Genomic DNA, 25,312 nt, shown 5'->3' on the forward strand with positions numbered 1-25,312 from the left:
TGTTGGACAATAACAACTTCCAACTAATATCACCGTATCTACATATATGTGTCTCCCCCCTCTATTGGGGGTTTCTCCTATGCATATCTCATTTATTTATTTTGAAATTGTACTCCGTACATATATCATTATTTCTGTCTGTGTGTTTTCCCCGTTTCCCCTGTTTTTTTCGGCTAACACACAAAACGCAGGAAATGGACGTGTTGACAAATAAACGAGGCTCCCCCTTTCCCACCCCCTCTCCTGTTCAATATTTGCCAATATTTGTGCTTGTATCTGAGCCATGTCTATGTATCCCACGAATTAAACACAACGAAATTTCACCTGTGGCAGAGGCGTGCACGTAGCGCTCCATTGTAGGGAGTACAACTTGTGTCCGTCGCACGTTGTCTGAAAATCAAATAGAAGTTTTCCAAAAACGAAAGTTAATGGTGGCAAATGTTGTGGTGCGAGTGCCGTGAGTATCTGTGAGATACAGTTTTTGGCACTGGCATCGGATGCAGTCCAACTTCCCCCTAGATCGCACCCATTCCCAGCCCCAGCCCCAGTACAACCCCATCCACAGTGCCCCACGAATTTGACGGCGTCTCATTAGTCACATTTAAAATTGTATTTAATTACTTTCTCACTTCATCATCAGTCAAGTCGGTGGGGTCGGGCGACTGCGACGCCGCCTCGTCATTGGTGTGTTTCCCTACAGAGGGGGGGTTGGGTGGGTGCACGCCTGCGCCTCCCCATAACGAAACACATGCCACAGCGTCCGCAGCATGGCAGACAAGAAGGCGAAAATTGATATACTTTCTGCTGCTCCCCGCTGCCTGCGTCGACTGCGCTGCCTTTCATCAATTTCAAATTAGTGAAAATCGAGAAACGGAAATTATTTACTATCTGGATGGGCGATGGGCGATGGGTGATGGGTGGGTGGACGTTTGCGTCCACCATGTATATCCATCTATCTACCGTTTGGGCCATTACAAGTGCAATTTATCTCGCAAATCATTAATCAGCTTCCCGTTTGTTTTTCCACCATCCCCACCCACGCCACACAGCTGCCCCCCCTCCCGCACATTAACGGTATTTGGCGAGCAACAAATGTATGAATGTGTTGTGCAGAGGCCCCGCCCCATTCGACTCTGATAAACACACAAGGAATATTCGACAAATGAAAAGGGCGTAGCTGCTCAATTGAATCGTGTATAAAACAAGATCGAAAGATACACAATACATAGGCAGCAGCAACACTGCACTACATGATTGAGTAATGGAAATGAAAAAATGTTCCAACTTCCACACACTACCCATATAATGTACACATGACATGGGAATTTGTCTATTGTGTTCCCCCAATAGTCTCAATACCCAACCCTGCTCGTTAGTGTGTTCACAAAGCACACACCTGGCCGGGCGTGCTGTGCTCGCATGTGTTGGTATCGAAGCGAGCGAATGAGCAGTCAGTCAGTTTATTGTGCGCACATACAACCCCACACATGCATGCATATGCACAGCAAGAGAGCGAGCGAAACGAGTGGCAACGGAACACCAGACCCAAATCAAAGGAAAAAGGGCATACAAATGTCCATGCAACAGCAAACCGGTTGAGCGTTGAGTGCTCGGCGCGCACACACACACTCGCATGCGTACGCAGCGGGCCACAGCAGTATTGGTGTATGTGAGCGACAGGCAGCGCAGAGGCAGCGAACTTTTTCCATCGGCACGGTTCCAATTCGAATTTTTCTGTCGTCGCGGTCGGATGGTGTGTGCGCTTGTTCGGGATTATGCATATGCAGATGAACACATATAAATAAATAACAATTAAATATTACTAATAAGAGGCCGTATCACGGCCCGCCCTCCCTGAAAACAGTGTGCAGTGTGTGTTATGTGCTACGTGTTGTGTCCCGCCCCTGTCCATGTTCCCGTTCCCGCTTCCGAGCAGAAGAATAATTTGTGTTAATTGCATTAAGCAACGGTAACGATTGCCGAAAAATATTTGCAACCAAACAAACAACGTGAGGGAGAAGCAAAAAGCAAGCGAAAAGCGAGACGCAAAAGGCTGCCTGCGCCAAGTGAACAAACGGTTCTTCAACGCACTCTCTTTTTGGCCTGCTGTCGCCGAGCTGCAAAAACAACAACAAGAACAGCAGCAGAGGCGTGGGAGACGACAGCGATCATAACGGTTCGCGCGTACGAAACAAATGCAAACGACAGACGAAAGAAACGCCAAAAGAAGGAAGCTAAGAAACACAACAGAAAGTGTGCGGTGAAATAGACAACAATAAATATCGGAACATTGATCTGATCTCTCGATCAGAATCAGAATATTCGTGGACCACAAAGTGAAACGGAACAAAAGCTGCGCTGGCTTCAATGCAACTTCGCGTGCACCCTACTATGGACTGCAGCGGCCGTTCAAATAGCAATATTGAACGCGATTCCGATTTGGGCGACGATCTGGTAAGAAGTGAAATGTCATTTGAAAGGGTATTCCATGAAATTAATGAGGTAACTTTGTGTGAGAGTCAGTGGGGGTTTCGTTTGTCAGTGTTGTGTGGGATAGAAAGAGTGTAAAAAAGAAGAAATGGCATGGAGAGAATATACGAAAGAGTTTATGTAAACAAATGCTTTTACATACTTGACAAGTTTGCCCTAATACCTGCTTTTCTCCTCTTCGATCTGCTTGGTTACTCTTGATGTAACATGAAAGATCGCCTCAGTATTTGCTTCCTCCTCTCATCTTTCCGATGAGTAAGCATCTGGAATCGCTCTGCGTTGCCAAAAATATGCCAAAGACTCGTGTCTCCATCTGCACTTCTCTTTCACAAAAATGTCCCCAGGTATATATTTCACCAGATGAATTTTGTCAAATCTAAATTAACGCAAAATTCATCCTTTCATCTATCCATTAAAACACAGAATTTGATTGGTTTGGTAACGTGAGTATCATTTTTAGAATTACTGAAAATCTTCTATCAGAGAAAGCTATGGGGGATATTTGTACATATTGAATGTATCCAAACAGGTGTGTCGAATCGATCTTGGGCTGCCGTCTGTTTTGCCGTCGGCAGGCGGCAGCTAAAAGTTTCTTCCAACTCCTCCACCTTGATGCTGATCTCTTGTTTGGTTATTGTTTTGGGGGTATTTTTGTGAAAACGAATTCAAGCAAAATCAAGTTAAATTGTTTGCAGATGATTCAAAGCGTAATTATAATGTTAAGATAATGTTGATATTGGGCACAGCGGGGCTGCAGAGGGGATACTCGTATTTTTTGGCGTTTCTATTTGTTAGAGAGCCGTTAAAAGGTGACATGCTAAATGGTACCACACAGCGCATTTCTCAAGCAGTCACACAAACACGAACACGAACACACACACTCACACATTGATTGGGCCTAAGTGCATAACATACTCATAAATACAAATAGATTCATCTGTTTTCGGGGACAGACAGACCCAGAGCCAGAGGCAGAAGACAGAGCCGCGTTGCCGTCATCAGTGGGATCTCGTTCACAATTTCCATCTACCATCAATTGAAAGATCTCTTTCAATCCAAGCTCTTTGATGGCGTTCATATGTAAATAAATTGTTCAAATATTTGCATTATTTGTTAGTACCTTAAATGAATATTAAATGGGTTTTATTGCCTTTCAGTCCCGCCGTTCCATTCGCCTTCCAGTCACTCAGGTATCCATTGGATGTGGAGATGTGAATGTGACTGTTGGCTGTTGGCTGTGCAGCAGCATTCGATGCTGATGCTGATGCTGATGCTGTCTCCTCTTCAATTCAATAAAACTCTTGTTAGTTTTTTCCAGCCTTTTGTTTTTCTTTCATTTTTATTATTGTTAATAGACAGTGTGCCGTGCCGGCAGTGGCTGTAGCCGGTTCGATCAACAATGAGCCAGACTTTATGCGGTGTACACTCACTCGGGGACGAGACGAGAGAGAGATGCGGCTATTTACATAATTTTTAATAGCCTCGCTTTTGGCCACTGACTGACTGGCGGACTCCTCTGATAGCCGGGTTGTTGTGCTGTGCAAACATTGTTCCCGTGAAGGAGTCCCCGTACTCTGGAGATATTCTGTTCTTTGCGGCGGGTGTTAATTGAAGGGCAAAGGATGAGGAACGGGGTTCCGTTTCCACAATTGAATATCCAACACAACACCCCATGTGGGTGTGCATTTAATTAACCCAAACCCAAACCCAAACCAAAACCCTGAGCATCAAAGTTAACTTATCGAAGACTGAAAACTCTCCATGCATATGCTGGTGTCATTCGCACATCCGATCCCAAAAACGATTCCCGCTCCTCGTTGATCCGATCCCGATCCATGCCGTACAGCACATTGCTCGAGTATTTCTATTCAAATCAAATCCTAAGGCTACTCTCGGATTTTCGACTCGAAAGTCACGATTAAACAATAATGTGGGCTGTCAAAAAGTCATAAATTCCCAAATGAAACCAACGCCGAGTCGTGCCCAATGGCCCAGCCGATGCTGGATGTGTCCGAAGCCGAAGCCCGATGCCCGATGCCCGATGCCCGATGCCCGTTTCCCATTACTTTTTTGGTCCGTCCGTTCGTCCATCGTCATTCGAGCAGCGCTTTAATTACTTGGGTTAAACGCAGAGTTTAAAATTATTGTCGAATTGCAGTCTTTAATTTTTGAATCGTTTTTAAATTAAATCAAGTCCCGAACATGACTCTCCCTCCCTCTCCCCCAACCCACCGACAATTGAACTTCTGTCCGCCGCTTTGCCATCGATTCTTTGTCTTGGCTTTTGCCTCTTGTGATTTTGACCACTGCACGTGCTCCGGCCAGAGTTCCCACATTAAATCATGGGCTTCGTGTGAGGGGGGCAAGGGAAGGGGAAGGGGTTTGCTGCTGGCTTTGCGCCTGGGGTTGGCGGGGTCTCCTCCAAAAAAAACCTCAGTGGCTGTTAACTGCTCGTTTGGTGGTGCACGGATTCACACTTTGGAACATATTTCGGGTTTTAATTTATGGATTGCCACTTTAATGCTTTGATAGTGTTGGCAATTGATGGAGATTGAATTTGGGAAATATTTTAATGGCAGATAAAGCGTAGATATATGTAAATCTCTGATATTTAGCGAATTTTTTCTGAATTTATAAAATTTTTACCCTGTCGCTCCTTCCGTTTCTCGCTTGATAGCATGGAAAAATGCTGCAGATTGAGCCACTTACTGCACCCCTCCTCTCTGGATATATCTCCCCCTCAGACCAGTCTTTGCCCATTCATTCCACCAACTCATTTGGGTCGGACGAGCAACGCCAGCAACGGCACCTGTTATAATTTGTTTGGCTTCTTGTACGCTGACAGGCAACGATTTTTATTAAATTCTTTTTGTGTGCGGCTGGCTCCTCTTCTTCGCTGCCTTCTTGCCAATGCTGTTGTTGTTGCATAACCAAATAACCTATAGAGTGCGCTTGTGTGTGTGTGTGGCAGGAAAAATATTTGATTAAGTATCTAGAGGGGAGGCCCTGCGCTGCCCTGGCCCTGCTGCTGCCCCTGCTGCTGCCCCTTCCATTGGGTTGACACTTCCACGCCGCTTGGTGGCGCTTTCAACCGCAATGACAAACGAAATTTGTTTTGCTTTTAGTATCTTTTTGGGGGCGCAAACTTGAAACTGCCAAAACGTATGCCCAAAAGGGTGGGGCACGGGGCAGTGGCATGTGTGGTGTGTGTGTGGGGCCGTGTCTCGTCATTTGTGGCAGACTGAGTATAGCTTTTTAATTTAATTTTGCCAATAACAAAAAGTATTTGGCGACAAATGTCAAAACCGCAAAATCAACTGCAGAAAGTGCTCATAAAAAATATGATTATTATTGGTAGACTTATTATAGTTTTCGTTTTAGTTTGTTGTCGTTGTTGTTGCCGTGGCCGTATTGTTTTTAATGAATTTATGAATTATATTCCCCACCATAGCTAATAAAATTGTTAATTGGATTTTTCCAGCACAGCTGCCGATTGCGCGATAAACTTTTGCGCCAATGCGAAAATGCGAAAAAAAACAACAAAAAAGCCCCAAACGAACGAGCGAAAAAACGAAATGCGAATCGCTAAACGAATGAGTGTGAATGCAAAAATATGAATAGAATATGAACCAAGGTGTGTGCATACAAGGTGAACCTTCGGCATTGGGAGTATAATATTTTGGCAGAACTTAGGTACAGATGGAGAGAGAATTATTATCAGAGTGCTTTTATTTTCCATCTCCCCCATAATTGGGTGTGTCTTTCATCGTACAGAAATTCTCTAAACTCAAGCAATCCACTGATTAATTACTTATGGAAAGTGAAGTCTTACAGAACTTTCTTTGGATGCGCTCGCTCCACACCCAAAACCAAAACAAAAAGAGAAACATAAAAGTGAGGGAATATATTTTTGGCAGACGATGGCGACAAGCCATTTGCCCTGCCTGCTGCCAATGAGTGCCATATCCAGACACTTCTGCGTCTGTCCATGTAGTCCAAGCAGTCCAAGCAGTTCAAGTCCTCCAAGTTGTCGGGTTTTAGGGGCAGGGCCAGAGACAGGCGGACTTTGCGGGCTGGCCAAAGCAATAAAATAATGCAGTTTTTAATTATTGCCGCCTGCAATCGAAGCTAGACGCAGTGAATCCACCCCAGACATCGAAATGGGAGACGTGGTCGGGGCTTCAGGGAGATAGATGGAGAGAGAGAGAGCGAGAGAGGGAGAGCAAGCCAGCGAGCGAGCAGCGAAGTTTCAGCGCGAACCGAGCGCCCAACTATTTTGCCGTGTTTAACCGTTGCGTTTTTTCCTCATCCTCTTCCTCCTGCTGCTCCCGCTCGCGACCCTGCTGCTGGTCGTACCTTTTGCACTCTTCTCTTTCTCGCTGCCTTCCCCTCACCCTACTTTAACCGGTTTCGTTTTTTGTGTTTTTATTGTTTACGCGAAACTTTTCGTCTGGCTGTAGCCTCACTTTACATGGGCGTGCGTGTAAGCATGTGAGTGTGTGTGTATGAGTGCGCTCGCCGGCATGTACATACGTACATCCATATGTGATACATACATACGTACATATGTAAGCCTCTGTCAGATATGTTTTCGCGGACGCCAGCCCAGCGCCATTACGTTTCCCACTGCGTGCGTGTGTGTGTGTGTGTGCGCGATGTGTGCGTGTGTTTGTGTGCATTTGTTGGCCGTTTCATTTTGCCCGTTTCTGTTTCTGTTCTGTTTTGTTGTTTCCATTTTTATATTTTATTCGCTTTATTTTTTCCGCTCCGACGCTCGCGCGAGCGAATGAAATCGCGTTTGTACGCACGCACACCAGGCAGGCACTGTGTGTATCTGTGTGTGCTTGCACGCGTGTGTGTATCTGTCAGATACGTTTTGCATTTTAATTTTATTTCCATGCCCCCAATGCTGGCTGCATGTGGCGGAGTGGAGTACGATCTCTGGCGACCACGTTGCACATGTTTGCTGTGGTTGTTGTTTCTCCTTTTCCTTCTTTCACATCTTTTTCTTTCTGTGGCTCTTCCCCTTTGTAGTTGTTGTCGCTTGCGGCGCGTTGAAATACATAATTCGCCACGGGGTGTATGCGTAAATGAGCAATTTTTATTTATATTACATATTGTACATATGCATTTACATGGATACATACATACATATTTACATTTTTATTCGGTTACAAGATCCATGCCAGGCGTGCGAAACACATGTGGCCGAGGGAGAGAGAGAGAGAGAGAGAGAGAGCGCACAGTGGGAAGGAAAGACAAGAATTGATTGAATTTTGTATTTCATTTAAATTAATTACTTTCCCGGTAAAATCATGCTAAAGCAGCTTTCAGTCCGTGGTTTTAATAATTCCCTCTTGCCATTTGCATAAGTTCTTAGTTTTAGCATAGAAATTCATGACAATAATCCCAATAAACTTGAGACGCCAGCACGCCCCGAGCTGATCCTCAAGAAGAGAAGAGACACAAACGAAGTCTCTGCGTCTGGGATAACCCACTTGAGTCATAAGGACATTAGGTCTTTGCTTCGTTTACAGTTCAAGCTAAAAACAAAAAACACACACAGCAAGGAAGAAAGAACAAATGAGGAAAATGCAGTTGTAAAACAAGCAAAGCCAAAGATGCAGATACAGATACAGATACAGCCACAGATACAGCTACACATGCATCGCCTGGCAATGCATAATCTTAATCCTTCACACAATAAACGCCCCTTGTGCCGCAGTGCTGGTGGTTGGCAGCCCAGCGGCTGATCCTGTTTAGCTGGCAGCGCCCTTCACAGCTTGCCTCGAGCAGTTCCTACCGGCGGTCCGGTCCATTCGCGGACAGTCATTGTCACATTATGGATATCCGAGCGGTCGCAGCGGCACATCCTTTTGTCTCTTAAATTAGCACGGCATGTTGCACATGCGGCACGGCACGGGTTCCCGTATCTGTGTCTTCGTCCCTGTCCGTTGTCTATCCGCTGTCCGCTGTCCGTTGTCTGTCCGCTTCCTACAAATTTTGTTCATTCCCCGATTGTTCTACAGCAAATGGAAATTAAGCAAATTGCACTTGTCTGGGGGCAAATGCAATGATAATAAATTCGAGATACATTTGCCAGCTACACTTCCATCGAAACTGTAATGTAAACTAATTAGTGATAAAAAAAACTGAGGGTGGGGGCTGGGACTGTCAGCGGCAAATAAATTAAATATTTTACCTGCACTCAGATAGTCGTCTCGGAGTCGGAGTTGCCTCCTCTGCGGTCTATCGAAAGCTATTAAAGTAAATTGCATTGCCCCCGTCCGGGTCCCACATCCCCCACAATTTTGTATTGTTTGTCGTATCCCATATCTGACACATGTACAGCGGAGGAGCGGAGGAGCGGAGAGTGGAGAGTGGAGTGTGGTGTGGGTGCAGAGGGAGAGCTCTAATTGCGATTTAATGTCTTTTTTGCTGAAAAGTCAAGCTTCGCCTGCAGTTTGTGGCTGCACTTGGAGACAGCCGATAACAGTAGCGTTTTATCAATGCTGGAATTAATGGAACTAAGGTGTACAGCTGCCCCGACCATCATATCGCTATACATAGCCATGCAGCCATTAGCTGTGGCTGTGTTTTCCCCAACCATCCATCCATCCATCCATCCATCCATCTAGCCATCCATTGGATGTGACTTAATGCCTGGCCAAGTGGAACACCTTATCGCTGCATGCTGATTTATGCGTCGCCTCCACAGGAAAGTTCAGCCAGCAGCTCCTCCTCCTCCTCCTCCTACTCCTCCTCCTCCTCACTTCACTTCGATATGTTCAGATGAAATTTCATATCTTTTTCTAGGAATTGTTTGCGCTGCTTTTGATGGATTCTTTGCCTTTGCTTGCTGTTGCATTTCTTGGTGGCTTTTGCTGGGAATTTTTCAGAATATTTCGCCATCAATTTCCTAAGAAAAATAAGCGCTGAAAATCAAAGATTAAATTGCCTACAAATATTTTATACCCCAACATAATTTCCATCATAATTTCCCTCATTCGCTGTTCAATTTGTAATGCATAAAATAAATAAATTACAAACTTCAACTCTAGCACACAGCAACTGAAGCATCCATCCATATTTTCGCATCCATTTGCAACGTGCAACGTGCAACACAGCAGCGCAAAAGCGGCACAAATTCGTTGTGCATTAATTAGACATTTTATAGGTGCAAGTTGGCATGGCCTGCAAAAGCCCGCCCAGACCACAATTATAATTGTTTGGGCCTGGTCAACAGAAACAGCAACAGCAGAAAACCGCAACGAGGAAGGCAGCAGCCAGCAGAAGAGCTGGCAGGCAGCCTTACATATATTTCGCATGGCTTCGATAACTTGCATTAATTTGATACACACACACACACACACACACAGAGGCAGAGGCAGTGGCAGAGTGTGGTAACCACTGACTTTGGCCAACTGCCAGGCAAGCCATCGTTGGAGCCAGTGCAAGTCAAGAGGCCACATCCCCCATGGCAGAGGCGATCAGAATGCTCTCATTTCGCTCAGCCACAGCCCCAGCCACACACCCAGGACTTGTACTCGTTCTTGTTGTATCTCTAAGCTTTATGCAAGTATCTGCACCTCCACGTTGTGTGTGTGTGCAACATTTTTGCGCTAAGTTCAAAGAATTCCGAGAACTCTCTTTTCCCTGTGGACGGGAGGCATTGTCTGTGCCTTGGTTTTGGTTGCGTTTATGATTACGCCCAAGCGACACCAACAACAACTGGCAACTGGCAACAACACTTGCCATGCCAGGCGATAAATGTTGTACACATATCTACATACGGGGAGTACTCATAGCTGTGGCCGCGTCTCGGACTTGGACTTGGACTCTGACTCGAACTGCAACTCCGACTCGGGCTTACTTTGTGGAACGTTGCTGCTGCTGCTGCTGCGCTGCTGCGTTTCTGGCTGTGTTTAAATTGAAAATTCCCGATTTGCACACAGTCACAGATGCGCTTAATTTGCACCTCTCCAAATGCATAAAAACCAAGAAGCCGTGATGGAGTGCCCACTGCAGGCAGATGGAGCTGTCGCTGTTGCCAGTTGCCGTTGCCAGTTGCCGTTGCAGTTGCAACTCTCGGCCATGCGTGGCGCACTTCTTGGCAAAGAGTCACGGCTGAAAATATATTCACAGTACGCTCTGACCACGGCTCCACATTGCCCTTTCTAGCGGGAGGCAGCAGAGAGCGCAGAGTGGAGCAGAGCATTGCCTTTGGGTCTCTGGACTGTGTTCTCTGTTCTCTTGTTGCCTGATTGCCGTTTTGCGGCTGTGCCATTGTTATTTATTAAGTGGTTACCTTTGTTGTCACCCTCCACAGCTGTACCCCTGGATCTAAGTCTTCAGCTGAACCTTTCCGCCTGTCCCTTCGGTTTGATTCTACGCCTAAAGGAAGTGCCTTTCATCTGCTTTCAATTGAATTTTTGCCAGGCGTGCCTTGGGGCCAAGTCAATGAACATTTGCTAAGTGCTGCCCACGCCACAGGAAGATCTCTTTCTGATCTCTCGATTTCTGATTCTGATTATGTTTTCGCCGCCGCCTGCGATCGTTGGACAAAGCGCTGCCCATTAGGCTGTCCCAGCGGGCGTTCTCGCAGCTTGTTGACATAAGCGCCGCCATCAATCGGCCATCCACAACTCAAACTCTTCTCCCTCTCTCTCCGCAGTCACATGGTGATCGAACGGACGACGAGATGCGCGACTGCGACTCCGTGGATGGGGAGCATCATCAGCTGAGCGCCAAGGCGGCAATTGCGGCCAGACTCAGTCACACAGCGGCCGGCGGAGGAGGCGGCGGCCACAACTTTGCCAGTCCCGAACAGCAGACAGAATTGTCGCTCAGGTGGGTGGCAGACGCTGCACCCACAAGGCTGCGACTTCTAATCTCTCTCCTTGCAGCCATCATCACCAGTTGCCGCCAAACCATCCGCTCAATGCGCTGGGCAGCTTCATGGGCATCGGGGGACTACACAGCATTCCAAGTCTGCAGCACAGCGACGTGCTGGAGAAGCTCAAGATGCAGGTGCGCGACATGAAGGTGGGACTAATGGTGAGTGGAGCAGCCAGGGAGCAGCCAGGGAGCAGCCTGAACCTGTGGCTAACCCTTGCCCTTGGTCCCTTTGCTCTTTGCAGGAACAGGACTATGCGGCCGCTGCCCATGCCGCTGCCTTCGGGGCCAATATGCTGCCCACAACCATAAGCTCGGGCTTTACGCTGCCACACAATTCGGTGGCTGCAGCAGCGGCCGCTGCGTCCTTTGGCCATGTGGCAGCGGCGCCCACCGCCAGCAATGGTGGCAGCTACAATGGTGGGGGTGTCGCGACACCAACTTCAGGCAGCAATGCAGCAGCCACCAATGGAGGCAGTCACAACAGCCACAACAGCAGCAGCGGCGGAGGAGGAGGCGCAGGACCTGGCGGAGGCAACGGCAACGGCAACGGCAACGCGGGTGGACATCCCTTTTCGTTTGCCTCACCCACAGCTGTGGCTGGCGGCGGCGGCGGCGGCGGCGGCGGCAAAGAAGGTTGGTATCGTGTCGAGGGGCACCTCTCCATTGTGTTTAACTGTTGCACTCAGCCCGCCACTTTGCAGCCAATTCCGCATCGAACTCATCGACGTCCAGCGAGGCATCGAATTCGTCGCAGCAAAATAATGGATGGAGCTTCGAGGAGCAATACAAACAAGTCAGACAGGTTAGTGTTAGCAACCACAATCTAAGACCCACTCGTACTCCCCTCGAAAGTTCGACCAAAACTCTCTGTGCAAACAAGACGCAGGCTAAGGAAAAAACTATCAATTAACGGCTAATAGCAAAAAACGCAACGTGGACAGGTCGGGCCAGGCAGTCAGGCAGGAGCCAAGCTGTGAGCTGTGAGCTGTGAAGCAAGGAGCAGCCAACGTTTCTTCACCATCTCCTGGCTAAACCAGTTCAAAGGCAGCCACAGCGTCCAGTCTTGATCACGTTTCGCGGCTGCGCTGCTTGGCCTGCTTGGCGCTGCTTGGCTCTGGCACTGCTTGCCGCTGCTCTGCTTTGCCTCTGTCGCTGGCGCTGCTCTGGCGCTGCTTTAGTTGCCGCCTTGAGGCGTTCCACTCGATAGTTCCGGTTTGCAATTGAGCAATTAATGAAGCCTCATCTCTTAAGGGCGTTAATTTGGTGAGAAAATAGCTAGTTTAACCCTCACTTTGCACTTCCCCTCTCCCCTCTCCCTTCTCACGTGCCGGGTGTGGCGGTCCAGGCCGGTCCAGATGCTGACCAAGATGAGCAATTAGGCTCTTGGCAGAAGAAACCTTGTGCGCATCTTGTGCCCCTTTTTTGGGGTCGCTGTTGAACCCGGGGAAGTGCACAATATTTTGGTCATTAAATTGTGCTTGCCAAAAATGCGCCGTGTGAACCACAACAGCTTTTGGCTCGAGCTCGAGCTCGGGCTGGCCATAAAAACGAAATTTCGATTAACTTTAAATGCACACACACAGAGACACAGGCACAGGCCGACCCTTTGCCAGATACCCGAGCGGAGGTAGAGGCAGAGGCAGAGGCAGAGGCAGAGCCATAGCGAGATCGAGGAGCTATCCATCAAACGGATAGCCCGCATTCTCTATGCACTATAAAAACTTTGACCCTCGCAATGCACTGCAAAAAGATACTTATGTATCTCTCTCTCTCGGTGTATCGCTGTCCGTATGTGTCCGCATCTGTCCGTATCTGTATCTACGCTTCACGCTTAACACCTTCGCTTACACCGTGTGTGATGTGTTGTGTTGTGTGCTGTGTGCTGTGTGTGGGGCTAAGCCTTGAATGATGATGATGCTGAAACCGGCTGAAAGTCTCTGCCTCTGCCTCTGTCCGCCTGCCACCTCCCCCGCGGGCACTAGCTGAGGTGTTGTGCGCAAGATCCCTTGAAGCTGCGATCCAAAATGGCCTGCCTGCCTTCATTAATTGTGAAAAAAACGAAATGAAATAAAGCGAAATGTTAATTATGTTAATTGAACAAGAGGCGAGCTATGCAGAGCCATTTTGTAGGAGAATTCACACAGATGCACAAACACACTCGCAAACTCGTACATTCTACGCCATTGCCTTTCCCCAAAGTCAGATTCCGCTCTGATTTTTAGCCGTGCGCCTCCCCAGTCTGCCCCGCTCCCTGTCCTCTCTGTGCTCTGTGCTCTGTGCTTTGCGCCATCCGTCAGTCAGCCATCTATCCATCCCGTCCCCATTCATCCGTCCATCCATCTATCTATCTCGTATCTATCTCTTCCATCCATCCATCCATCCATCCATCCGCAGACGACGACCACGAAGACAACAACTAAAAAAAATATTATTTTTGGTACATTTTTCGCCTGCTTCATTTCTTGTACTAAAGTGAATATTATTTAGTTTTGTGCTCTGCTCTGCTCTGCTCTCATTAATCAATGTCAATTATCTGCTGTACATACTGAATAATTATGTTTAATTATAGAGACGGACCCCTAAAGCATTTTCCAATATTATTTTTAATTCTTTTTATTTCTTTGTACTTTAATTCTGTACAAATATTGTTTGTCTCTCTCTCTAGAAGAATTCTCATTCTTTTGAGATTGGGGAATTTCCTTTCAATCTGCAGAGCAGTTTTTTTGGCGCGTGTTCTGTGTAATTAGTTGGGGGAAAATCTTAGTCATTGCAGGTGGGTTAGAGTCAAAGAAAACGTTCTAAATGTGAGGTGGATTGGTGGTTAAAGAAGTGGATGGTTGGATATGCCAATGGTTTTAGTTAGAGAATAGTTTAGAGCTGCCAACATTTCCTTGTCTTTCATTTAATTCCCTAAAAAACATCTTGGACCTCTTGGACGCACTTCCATCAGCTACAAATTGTCCAAAAAGACACATAAAATATCCCCAAATTGAAAGTTATGTTCATTAATCTCGACTTTAATTGAATTATTAAAAGCATAAAACATTTCCCTGCCCCCTGCCACAGAATCAGCAGCAGCAGCATCGATAAACTGAACAATCTGTTGAACACATTTTACTTTAATGAGTGTGAAATTCTTGAATAAATATGCGAGCAACCTGCAGATGCAGCTACAGCTGTGCACAGCTACAGCTACAGATACAGATACAGTATCTACATATAAGTGTAAGTGGAAGCGCACAAATTATGCGCTCGATGTGCAGCAGGACAACACTTACGAAGTGCAAACGGGCACCCAACGAATATACAATTTAATGTAATTTTGGCCTGTATCCGCATCTGTATCTGATAGTTATAAATTACACCCACACACACACACACACACACACACACACACGAACAGTGGGCAGGCAACCAAAAATTGATCTGCTGGCGAAAAATGGATTTTAGTCGTCGAATTCCCAGAATCAAGGATTCAAATTTCAAGCAGTCTAGCGAGGGATTTGGGTTGCTTGGGTTAGGTACTAAGTTCAGGCGACAAATAAGTGAGAGATTATTTTTATAACCCAAACCCGAAAGGACACAAAACACATGTTGGGCAGGACATGCAGCGGCAGCAGCAGCGGCAGCGGCTTCAGCTTCAGCTTCGATAGTTATAAAAACGATTATGATTGGTCTACAAAAACTGCTGGGCTTGGGGTAGTAATTTTAGTACGAGTATTTTTCCGCTTTATTGCTTTATTGCCTGCGGATTTGTGAGATACAAACGGACGCTCTGCGGCTGCTGCTGCTGCTGCTGCTGCTGTGATGCAAGTCCAGGGATCGGATCGGTGGCAGGTTTTCCAGCAGCAGCAGCAGCAAACCCTTGTGTCTTGTCTGGAAAAGCGGGACTTCATTTTATGATTATTAATACAAATGCCCCAGACACGCAGGCAGGCAGACACACACACACACACACACATACTTGTGTCTCTCTCTGCATCTGTGTGTGTAAATGCAGCATCGTGGCCGCAGCTCTCAATCGAGACTCCTGCCATATTTTTAGTTGATAAACGACCTTTGATGGCGTTGCATCGTCGCGTTGATCAATGTCTCGCTCTCTCTCGCGTGTGGAATAATTAGGCATCGAAATTGTGTACAAAGCGCTCTGGGATTTAGCAACAAACAAGTGAAAGACAGAACGAACAAGCCCAAACGACGAGCGGTTCAACAAGTGCCAACAAAATGCTCATTTCGGAGGATCAAATACAGGAGGTAGCCAACCGCAGAAAACCCCCACTGGCACAGATCGATAGAGAACTCTCAGCGGAAATTGCCACAGAAATCTCGCCCGAAATCCCCCCCGACATCTCCCCAGTTGAAAGTGAACTTTAATGCCACCAAAGAAAGGATCTGCGCAAATCTTTGCAGGCTCAAAACTTCAATCAATTTATTTTTGCTTTTCTTTTAATAACTTTTTGTGTGTTTTGTTTGAGTCTCCCAACACACAAAGAAGTATTAAGGAATAAATGTAAATGTATGTAGAAATGTATGTAAATATGTATGTATACATATGTACATACATATATCCGCTGCCTGCTCCTATAGCCTCTTGTGGGCGTCGTGCATCATAAAAAATAAACCCCAGCCTGTGTGTATTTTTGTTGTTGCGTCTCGACTCGTCAGAGCCGCAGTCTGTGTGCCAGGGCTGACTTGGTTTTAAATCATTTATGCGAAGTGCAGGGGGACACGGGGCAGCGGGGCGCAGGCGGTGCGCAGCCGAAGGAGGAGGCAGTTCATCATTCGCATTGACTTAGAATGTGCACCAAGGAGGAGAGCGGCTCCCAGGTCTCCCTGCAGCTCATGTCTCTCTGAGTCTCTCTCTGTATCTGTATCTGCGTTGTGTTTTGTTGCTGCTGCTGCTGCTGCTGCAGTAGGCGGAAAGTATGATGAATTCCGAATTTGATGAGTTCACTCCGATGTTGTCATTAATTTTGAACATACTCGTACACCGCGCTCCACACTCTACACTACACAGTCCTGGAGCTGGAGCTGCAGCTTTGGCTGGTTTGAAGGCTTTCCTTTGGCCCGTCGGTCGGTTGGTTGCTTGGTTCCTGGTGCCAAAGGTCAAAGCATGAGCCTCGGGAGAGCAACAGCATTACCCCCAGGTCTCTGTGGCCGGATGATAAATAATAATGAATAGAATAGATGGTAGATGCACAGCCACATACATTTATGTATTTATGTACATAACTACATATTTATTATGTATTTCCATCCTATCTTCCGTGGCCCTATCTTTATCACCTAATTATCCATTGTACTCCTTATTCCCTGTTCCCTTTTTTCCCCCGTGACCTTTTCTATTGTACTTCACGCTCATTGAGTGGCCTCTCGCACTCGCACCCGAGGCATTCCCATTCACCCAGGGGAAGAATTTCTCTCTCTAACAAGCAAGCAACCCCCAAGCCAACGAGAGAGCGACTGAGCAACACGCGCCCCTGTCATCATCCCCACACGTCAACAGCAACAACAACAACTACATCTACATACACTTCTACATGCACATCTACATGCATCTATTGTTCTGCCAAACAAAAGGGCAACAGCGGCGACGGGGCCAAACGCCATTTTGTGCCAAACCATTGGCCAAAAGAGTCAAGTTGTTCGTTGTTGTTGTTCGTTGTTGTTGCTGCCACCCATTGTGGCATTGTGCGCATTGTGTGAGCATATTATAAGGCTATTATAACACTATTATTTATTGTTTGTCTCCCCCTCCGCCCTCTGTTCTTTGCAGCTCTACGAAATCAATGACGATCCCAAGCGCAAGGAGTTCCTCGATGATCTGTTCTCGTTTATGCAAAAGCGCGGTAAGTTGTAAGATAAAGTTAAGGCATAGTTGGGGGGAAAAGCTGAAGGAATAGTACAAGTTATCCAGCTTGTGGTTTGTGGTTCCACATTTGCATATTCCTCGCCTCGCCTGACGAATTGCTGCTGACTCAGCCGGCCAAGTGTTTTTCCTTTCCTTTCATTTCTTTTCGGGCTCACTCAAATTATGTTAATTGAATAAATTTCTCGGCACTTTGACGTTTGATTTGAAGCTGCGCAGAGCCATTAAAATATGCAGAAATTCTAGAGAAAGAGCCAAGAGGCAAGAGGCAGGCAGAGAAATCGTTATGCGGCGCGGCTGACTTTTTGTCATTTTGTCACTTCAAATTACTGTCAAAATCACACACACACACACACACACACAGCGAGTACCTTAGTGCTGGGAAGGGGTATGGAGTGGCATGTTTGGGGCGCTGCACCATGTGCATATTGGTACTTAAATTTCGAAGGCAAATGCCTATTTATAAGCGAGGCAGTCGCTCGCTCAGGCAATGCGCTTTCCTGTACTTTTGTCATTAATTATGAGCATTAACCACACACAAATATGTATCGGAAACACACACACACACACACACACACATGCAGCTGGCAGCTTGCCGTGACTGTACTCGCTTTATAAACTCAATTTGCTGTTCCTTGAGCGTCCTTTTGGGTGCACAATTCTCTCGTGATTTGTTGTGATTTGTGTGCTGTGCTGACTGTATGCCCTCTGTGTGTGTGTCGAGTGTTTGTTGCCATCGCCTGACTGACTGACGTCTTGAGAGTGCATTAAATGTGTTTGCATTTGCATAGCGTAGGAACCTGGCCACAGACGACGCGCTTTAGGGGCAGGCAAGGGTTCGCCAGAGGCAGCTGACACTTCTAGGCATTTAAGGAGTGAAATACGGGCAGCATATAGAGGATATATAGAGTCATCATGCACAGGACATGCATAGAGTTTGCAGCAGCAGCTGGGCCAAAGGGAAGTCCACTTTTTGCTGCGCCAAAAGAGCATCCCGCAGTCGTTACTGGAGTCGCGCACTCTCGAGTCTGTTTGTGTGGTTAACAAAAGTTCCATAACCCAAAGCACAGACACACAAACACACACACACACACACACATAGGAGTATAGGTGCATCTGTGTGAGTGTTGCACAAGTGCAAATCAGAGGGTGCAAAAGCAGAGTCTCAGCCTGAGCTTGACTTGGGCCCAAATGCAATTATTTATTTATTTATTTTATCTAATTTTAATACAAGATCCACACAAATAAATAACCACAAATCTACACATGTATAAGTGTGTGTGTGTGTGTGTCTGTGTGTGTGTGTGTGTGTTTGTAGAGCATCTCTAGTGCTTGACAACTTAATGGATTTTAATCTGTCACATGCGTTCAAGTTTTGACATGTGCATGCCTCAGCCCAAGCCTCCGCACCAGCGAACCATGAGGGGGGGAGGTAGCTGCCACAGCACCGCCTGGGGGCACCACCACGGAACCACGAACCGACTGTCTAAAGTGTCGTCTGCCATGAGAAGGAAGCGCCGAAAATGCGACTCACTTCTGGGCCAACAAAAAGAAGGAAAAGGAAAAAGAAAAGCAAAGAAAAAAGAGTGAATTCCCGGCAGCTCTACAATGTGTGTCCATAGCCAAATGATATTGTATAATTGTGTAGATATTATTGTACAACTAACTAGCGGCTGAAATTGTGGCATGGGAATGGATTGGGTAGACTATGGGTGGATCGGTTTGCCGGTTTGCCGTGTGGCTGTTTGTGCAGCGAAGAGCCAAGAGGCGGCGCAATTCTTAATTAAAAGACGTCAATCACTTATCAACGCTGCAGCTATTTCTGGTACATCAGCAGCCACATCCTACTCTAGCAGCCTGGCAGATCGAGTGAGGAATCGGTTGGGATAGCGTCTCTCCCCCTCTGTGCGCTGGCGTTATGATTTCCAGACTCGATCAAATTTCCTTTAATTTCCATTAAAAACTGCCTGACAACTAGCAAAACAAATGCACAAAACGGATAAATAAATAAATACAAAAATGCTGCCTGGCTGGCTGGCTGCTGCCTAAAAGAGTTTTTGCCTGAAAGCAGAGAAAAAGTTTGCCAAGAAAAATAATAATAAGTCGGCAGTTGGGAGTCGACTGGCTGGCTGGCTGGCTGGCTGGCTGGCTGGCTGGCTGGCTGGCTGGCTGGCATGTGCGTGTCAGTGGTGCAGATCGGAATTGGAATCGGAATCGGAATCCCCACAGAGCCAAGTCCAGCCCCCAAGGCGACCACCGATCGACGGACTATGAGTCCCCGAGAGAGTTTAATGATCGCTCGATTCGAGGCGAGTGCCGGCCGGCCGGCCGGCAGCAGAACTTAATCATTAAATTGCCCCATTGATTATGTGTACATTTTTTGTGGCTCTGTGTGTGCCGTGTGGCTCGTGTTCCAATCAACTTTTTTGCTTATTTTGCATCCCTTTTGATCCGAAGTCGGAGCTCGCTCCATACCCGCCTCGCGCCCCCAATTTTGTTTATATGCATAAAAAACAAAACGTATTTTCATTCAATCAACACGTCCATCAACGAGTTTGATTGATTCCTCTCGGGCTCATAAAAGAGCAATGGCAAGAGGAAGTCTAAACTCAATCGAACGATCCAAACATTCCTCGGGCACTCGCAGCACTCTGCCACATGCAGCATTCCCTTCCCTGGGTTGATATTGTATTTGGGGGATCGTAAAAACTAAGGCAGGAGGAGGCAGGAGGAGGCAGTGCCTTTTGTTTTATACAAATTCAAACTACTCACGTACGGGGAGGAGGCAGCAATTATGCAAGTTGATTTCGCTTTTTGTATGCTAAATGCGCTACACGTGAAGCGGGGAGTACAGCGGCAGATAGGAGCGGAATCAAGTGAGGAATAAAAGCAAGCAAACACCTTGAAATGCTCCAGCTAATAAATCGAAGAGCTGAGCAAAAGGGCAAGGGGAAATTTCAATACGAAAATCGAATTTGAATGTGAATGTGAATGAGGATGAGATGATGATGATTAGCCGCCATAAACAGATCAACAAATGTACAAACATGTGCAGCCAAACATAAATACATACACATTTACATACATGCAAAGGCAGTGGAGGAATCGAGCAGCAATTAGGATTTATTTCGGATTTTATGGGCTTCGGTCTGCACTTTTTGTGAGCCAGCTAGACGGACGGGGGCTACAAGTGTTAATTGCTTCGTGATCGATGCCCAATGTGTGCTGCGGAGCGGGGGGGAGCGTAGTGGGGGGGTAAGATCTACTCCATTGTGCAGATAAATCTATTTTATGGATAGTTTAATCGTGTTTTGCTTATTGGTGCATTTAACGAGCGCATTGGAAACGTTTTACAAGTGCAAGGAGCAACTTTTCAGTGCGCAAAAACAAACAAATCGAAGGAATCTCCCACTGTAGCTGTCTCTCTCTCTCTCTCTCTCTCTCTTGCAGGCACGCCCATCAATCGGCTGCCCATTATGGCCAAGTCCGTGCTGGACTTGTATGAGCTGTACAATCTGGTGATTGCACGCGGCGGCCTCGTCGATGTCATCAACAAGAAGCTGTGGCAGGAGATCATCAAGGGACTGCATCTGCCCTCGAGCATCACCAGTGCGGCGTTCACACTGCGGACACAGTAAGTGGACACCAAGCACCCCCCGTACACCCCTTGGGCAGTCAAGAAACTATGCCCAAGACAAACACAAACACACGCACAGAGATGAGGGGGCAAACAGAAAACGGACAATCAAACAGTGCAGCAGTTCCCCTCTGTCCGCTGTCCGCTGTCCTTCCCGATCAAGCGGCAATCGATCAGCGGAGTCTCAGTTTTCGCTCTCTCTCCCGCTCTCCCGCTCTACCTGTTGCTCTCTCTCTCTCTTTGCGATTTGTTTGCCTGTCGCTTTCGTATTTACACGATAATTCAACTTAAATGCACGACAGGACAGCCTGAAGTTTCGAGTGTCCGCGCCCTGCTCCCCTCCCGCACCCTTGCCTGTTTGCGCCCTTGTTTGCGTAGCTTATTAATAATTTTATGCATCTTGCAGATACATGAAGTATCTGTATCCGTACGAGTGCGAGAAGAAGAACCTGAGCACCCCGGCCGAGCTGCAGGCGGCCATCGATGGCAATCGGCGGGAAGGACGCCGCTCCAGCTACGGCCAGTACGAGGCCATGCACAATCAGATGCCACTGGTGAGTACTCGGGCTGCAGCTTCTTCTCCTTCGCTTGCTAATCTCCCACTGCTTGGACAGACGCCCATCTCGCGGCCTTCGCTGCCGGGTGGCATGCAGCAGATGTCGCCGCTGGCTCTGGTCACACATGCGGCGGTGGCCAACAATCAGCAGGCGCAGGCGGCAGCAGCCGCAGCGGCCGCACATCATCGGCTGATGGGTGCGCCGGGCTTCGGCCAGATGCCCAATCTCGTCAAGCAGGAGATCGAGAGCCGCATGATGGAGTATCTGCAGCTGATTCAGGCCAAGAAGGAGCAGGGCATGCCGCCAGTTCTGGGCGCCACACATCCCCACCAGCAGCATCAGCACCAGCAGCAGCAGCAGACGCCGTCACAGCAGCAACAGCAGCAGCAGCAGCAGCATCTCCTCCAGCAGCAGCAGCAGCAGCGGCAGCGATCACTGAGTCCGGACATAAGCAAGCACGATGCGCTCAGCGCACAGGTGGCACTGTGGCACATGTACCACAACAACAACAGTCCACCAGGATCGGCACACACCTCACCACAGCAACGGTAAGAGCATAAATCGAATGAGTACAGCGCCATCTACACTCAATGTAGCTCACAGTACTAGCGCCATCTATGTGACACATTGTGTACGCTCAGCCAAGACACCAACCACATATAACACTTTCCCGTTCTCCCTTTACAGCGAAGCCCTGAACCTCTCCGACTCACCACCGAATCTCACAAACATCAAAAGAGAACGCGAACGGGAGCCCACGCCAGAGCCCGTGGAGCAGGACGATGGACCGCATCACCCACCGCCGGCCAAGCGAGGGGGCAGCAGCCTCCTGCCGCCCGGCTTTCCCGCCAACTTCTATCTGAATCCACACAACATGGCCGCCGTGGCGGCAGCAGCGGGCTTCCATCATCAGGCGAACAGCGGCCATGGACACGGGCACCAGCAGGACGCCGCCTCCGAGGGTGAGCCCGAGGACGAGTACGGCCATGCAGAGCACAACACCACGGGCAATTCCTCGTCCATGCACGACGATGGTGAGGCTCAGCAGATGAACGGACACCACCATCACCACCATCAGAGCCATCAGCTGGACAAGTCGGATGACTCGGCCATCGAGAACTCGCCCAGCACATCCACCACCACAGCCTCCGTGGGCCATCGCCACAGTTCGCCCGTGTCCACGAAGAAGAAGAGCGGCGGCAAGGCGGCCAACCAGGCGAGCGGCAAGGATCAGCCGGGGGAGCAGAAGTGTGGCGGCAGCTCCAAAATGAATCCACTGGACACGCTCAGCCTGCTCTCGGGCATGCAGTTCCAGGTGGCCAGGAATGGTGAGTACTTCGACTGTCAATCCCCAATCAGCTGTTAATCCATTCCCTTTCCCCTTTAGGCACTGGCGAGAATGGAGAGCAGCAGCTCGTTGTCAATCTCGAGCTGAATGGCATCAAGTACTCGGGTGTCCTGGTGGCGAATGCTGCCATCCCCAGCCAGGCGGAGACCAGACCGGGATCGCCATGCGCCGAGCCAGCGGCTGATGAGGACGACGAGGAGGAGGAGGAGCAGGAAGAGCAAACGTCGCATGCCGTGGAGGAGAACGCTCAACGTTCGCCAGTCAAGGAAGAAGCCAACGAGGAGACAGACCAGGATATGGACACCAGTGCTGCTGCCATTGTGAATGGTGGGGGAACTGTGGGCGCGGGAGTGGGCGTGGGTGGCGGGCGGTGTGGGTATGTCCCTGCTGAAGGATGCGGTGCTCAGTTCGTAGGCCGGCCAGGGGAAAAGTATCGAGAGAGGAATACCAAAGTCATATTTTTCAGAAAAATACAAAAAGAAGTAAAACTCACACACACACACACACACACAGATGCATCAAACAGCAACCTACATATATGTATATACACACACACACACACACACACATGCAGCGACAGAGCAGTAGAATAGATGTGAGACATTGTAAGATGGAAATAATGCATCCCATTGTTCAGTCGCAACCAGAGAGAGCAGCAGAAAGCATTCGCAAGAGGCAGAAACGAATCGAGAGTGGTTCGAATCAAACGTTTTTATTTATGTACCCGCACTAAGACTAACCGCAGATCATATATGAATAGTACATAAGATATACATGGATATAGATGGATGTATAGGGCTGCATATGTCTGTTCAATTTCCACATTTTGCATAAAAGACACAGGCTGGGGCGAGCGAGCATTGATTACGGATAGATCCCTACACATAAGCAACATACGCATGTAACGATAGAGGAATTAACACACACACACACACACACACCACACTTAGGCTAAGCAGAAATCAGTTTTGTTTTTAGCCATTCAACCTTAAAGAAATCATTATTACTATTACTATTATTTTGCGTTAGGGCTTGAAAGCTTCTTCTGTACATATCAAATCAATATGTAATCCACACACACACACACACACACACACACATCTATATATATGTATGCTTATATATATTTACATAATTATAAGCACACATTCATAAGCCGCACACAAACATATCCATTGTGACCGCATTGAGTACGCAGCAGCAGCAGCATCATCGTAGACGTATTTTTAGATGTAGCGCCTAAACAAAAGTAATAATTATAAATGTATTTGTCGTAAAATTAAACTGCGCTCTTGGCCCCAACACACACACAGGCACACTTCCCCACCCCCACCCCACCTCCCCCGCTTATAAATATCTTGGAGCTGCTCCGAAAGCCAAGCAGAAAGCAGCAGAACATTTGGACATATATCCATAAGCATAAGGCGTTCAATTTATTGAATAATAAATCTATTTAATTTTAGTTTGCAATACGCATTCGTAGCCATCACGGTCATTAAATGTGGTGGCTCGAGGACTAATTAATAGACCCCCCAAGCAGTGGGTGTCACAACAAGTGGAGGGGCTGCCTGAGGCCAGTGTATGAATGGATCGAAGTGGCAAAGCCAAACAACATGGGAAGCACTCAAAGGAGCATTGCCATAGCCTCCTCGCTGGCTGGCTGTTCCTTCCTTCTGTTATAAAACAAAAGAAATATTTGCCCTTTATGTTTTTGTTGCTGGCTTCAATTTTCACAGGGCGAAAAAGTCATAAACACACAGAAGGGGCCGTAGATTATCATCATCGTCCTCATCCTCTTTCCTCTGGCGGGTGAAACCCACAAAATGCACACCAAACAAAGTGATGAAAAGCAAATGTTGTTGAAAACAATGGATCCGTGAAATTGTTCTCGCCCAGAGGACCAGTCAGTCAGTCAGACAGCTGTAAATGGTGGCACAGGAGGCAGGGGGCACGCGGTGTAGGCGCAGGCCCAGGTGAGGTCTCGGGTGCTAACTACATTAATGCATAATGATGGTGTGCGGCGGCAGGCATCCCCTCTCTGCTGGACCATCAGCATAATGACTTGCGGACGCAACTTTGTTATGCCCCGGCCAATGGGCCTTGGTAAGTGGCAAGTGCGTTTAGAACCAGGGGCCATAAACGGATAAAGCTTAAGGCCAGAGAGGTGGTTGCTTTCACTTCAGCAACTACTACAACTACTCCACAACTTCTACTTGGATCTGGGTGTACCAAAAGGTTCAAAAAGTGATCGAAAATGTATCGGAAGTCATCGAAATTAATCGAAAATTAGCGAAATTCATCGAAAAGCCATTGAAAGTTGTTCAATCATTCTTGTACCAGCAATCTTCAGCTTTCGCAGTGATAATTTGATTTTAGGATTGGAAAACATTCTCTTAAGCCCTTTGACTGGTCCCTTACCATGGCGAGCACATTGAAGGACATTTCTGAGACGCCATTTAATGACAAAACAACAGAAATTTGTATGAATCAAAAGTGTTTCCCTTTGCTGCAGT

The 25,312-nt window shown here is 47.6% G+C and overlaps 1 protein-coding gene across 1 annotated transcript; it reads left to right on the forward strand.

Annotated features, from left to right (window-relative positions):
* Window positions 1-1,721: 1,721 nt before the first annotated feature.
* Window positions 1,722-23,351, forward strand: LOC117890676 (protein dead ringer). The gene is given in 12 exon segments (XM_034795657.1): window positions 1,722-2,454; window positions 11,165-11,340; window positions 11,397-11,547; window positions 11,631-12,021; window positions 12,090-12,190; window positions 17,165-17,237; window positions 20,708-20,891; window positions 21,301-21,448; window positions 21,509-21,999; window positions 22,139-22,779; window positions 22,839-23,161; window positions 23,163-23,351. Coding segments are annotated over 12 exon segments (2,817 nt in total). The 5' UTR covers window positions 1,722-2,367; the 3' UTR covers window positions 23,214-23,351.
* Window positions 23,352-25,312: the final 1,961 nt, after the last annotated feature.

The sequence above is a fragment of the Drosophila subobscura genome, chromosome E (assembly GCF_008121235.1).
Source record: "Drosophila subobscura isolate 14011-0131.10 chromosome E, UCBerk_Dsub_1.0, whole genome shotgun sequence".
In the NCBI taxonomy this organism is placed as follows: domain Eukaryota; kingdom Metazoa; phylum Arthropoda; class Insecta; order Diptera; family Drosophilidae; genus Drosophila; species Drosophila subobscura.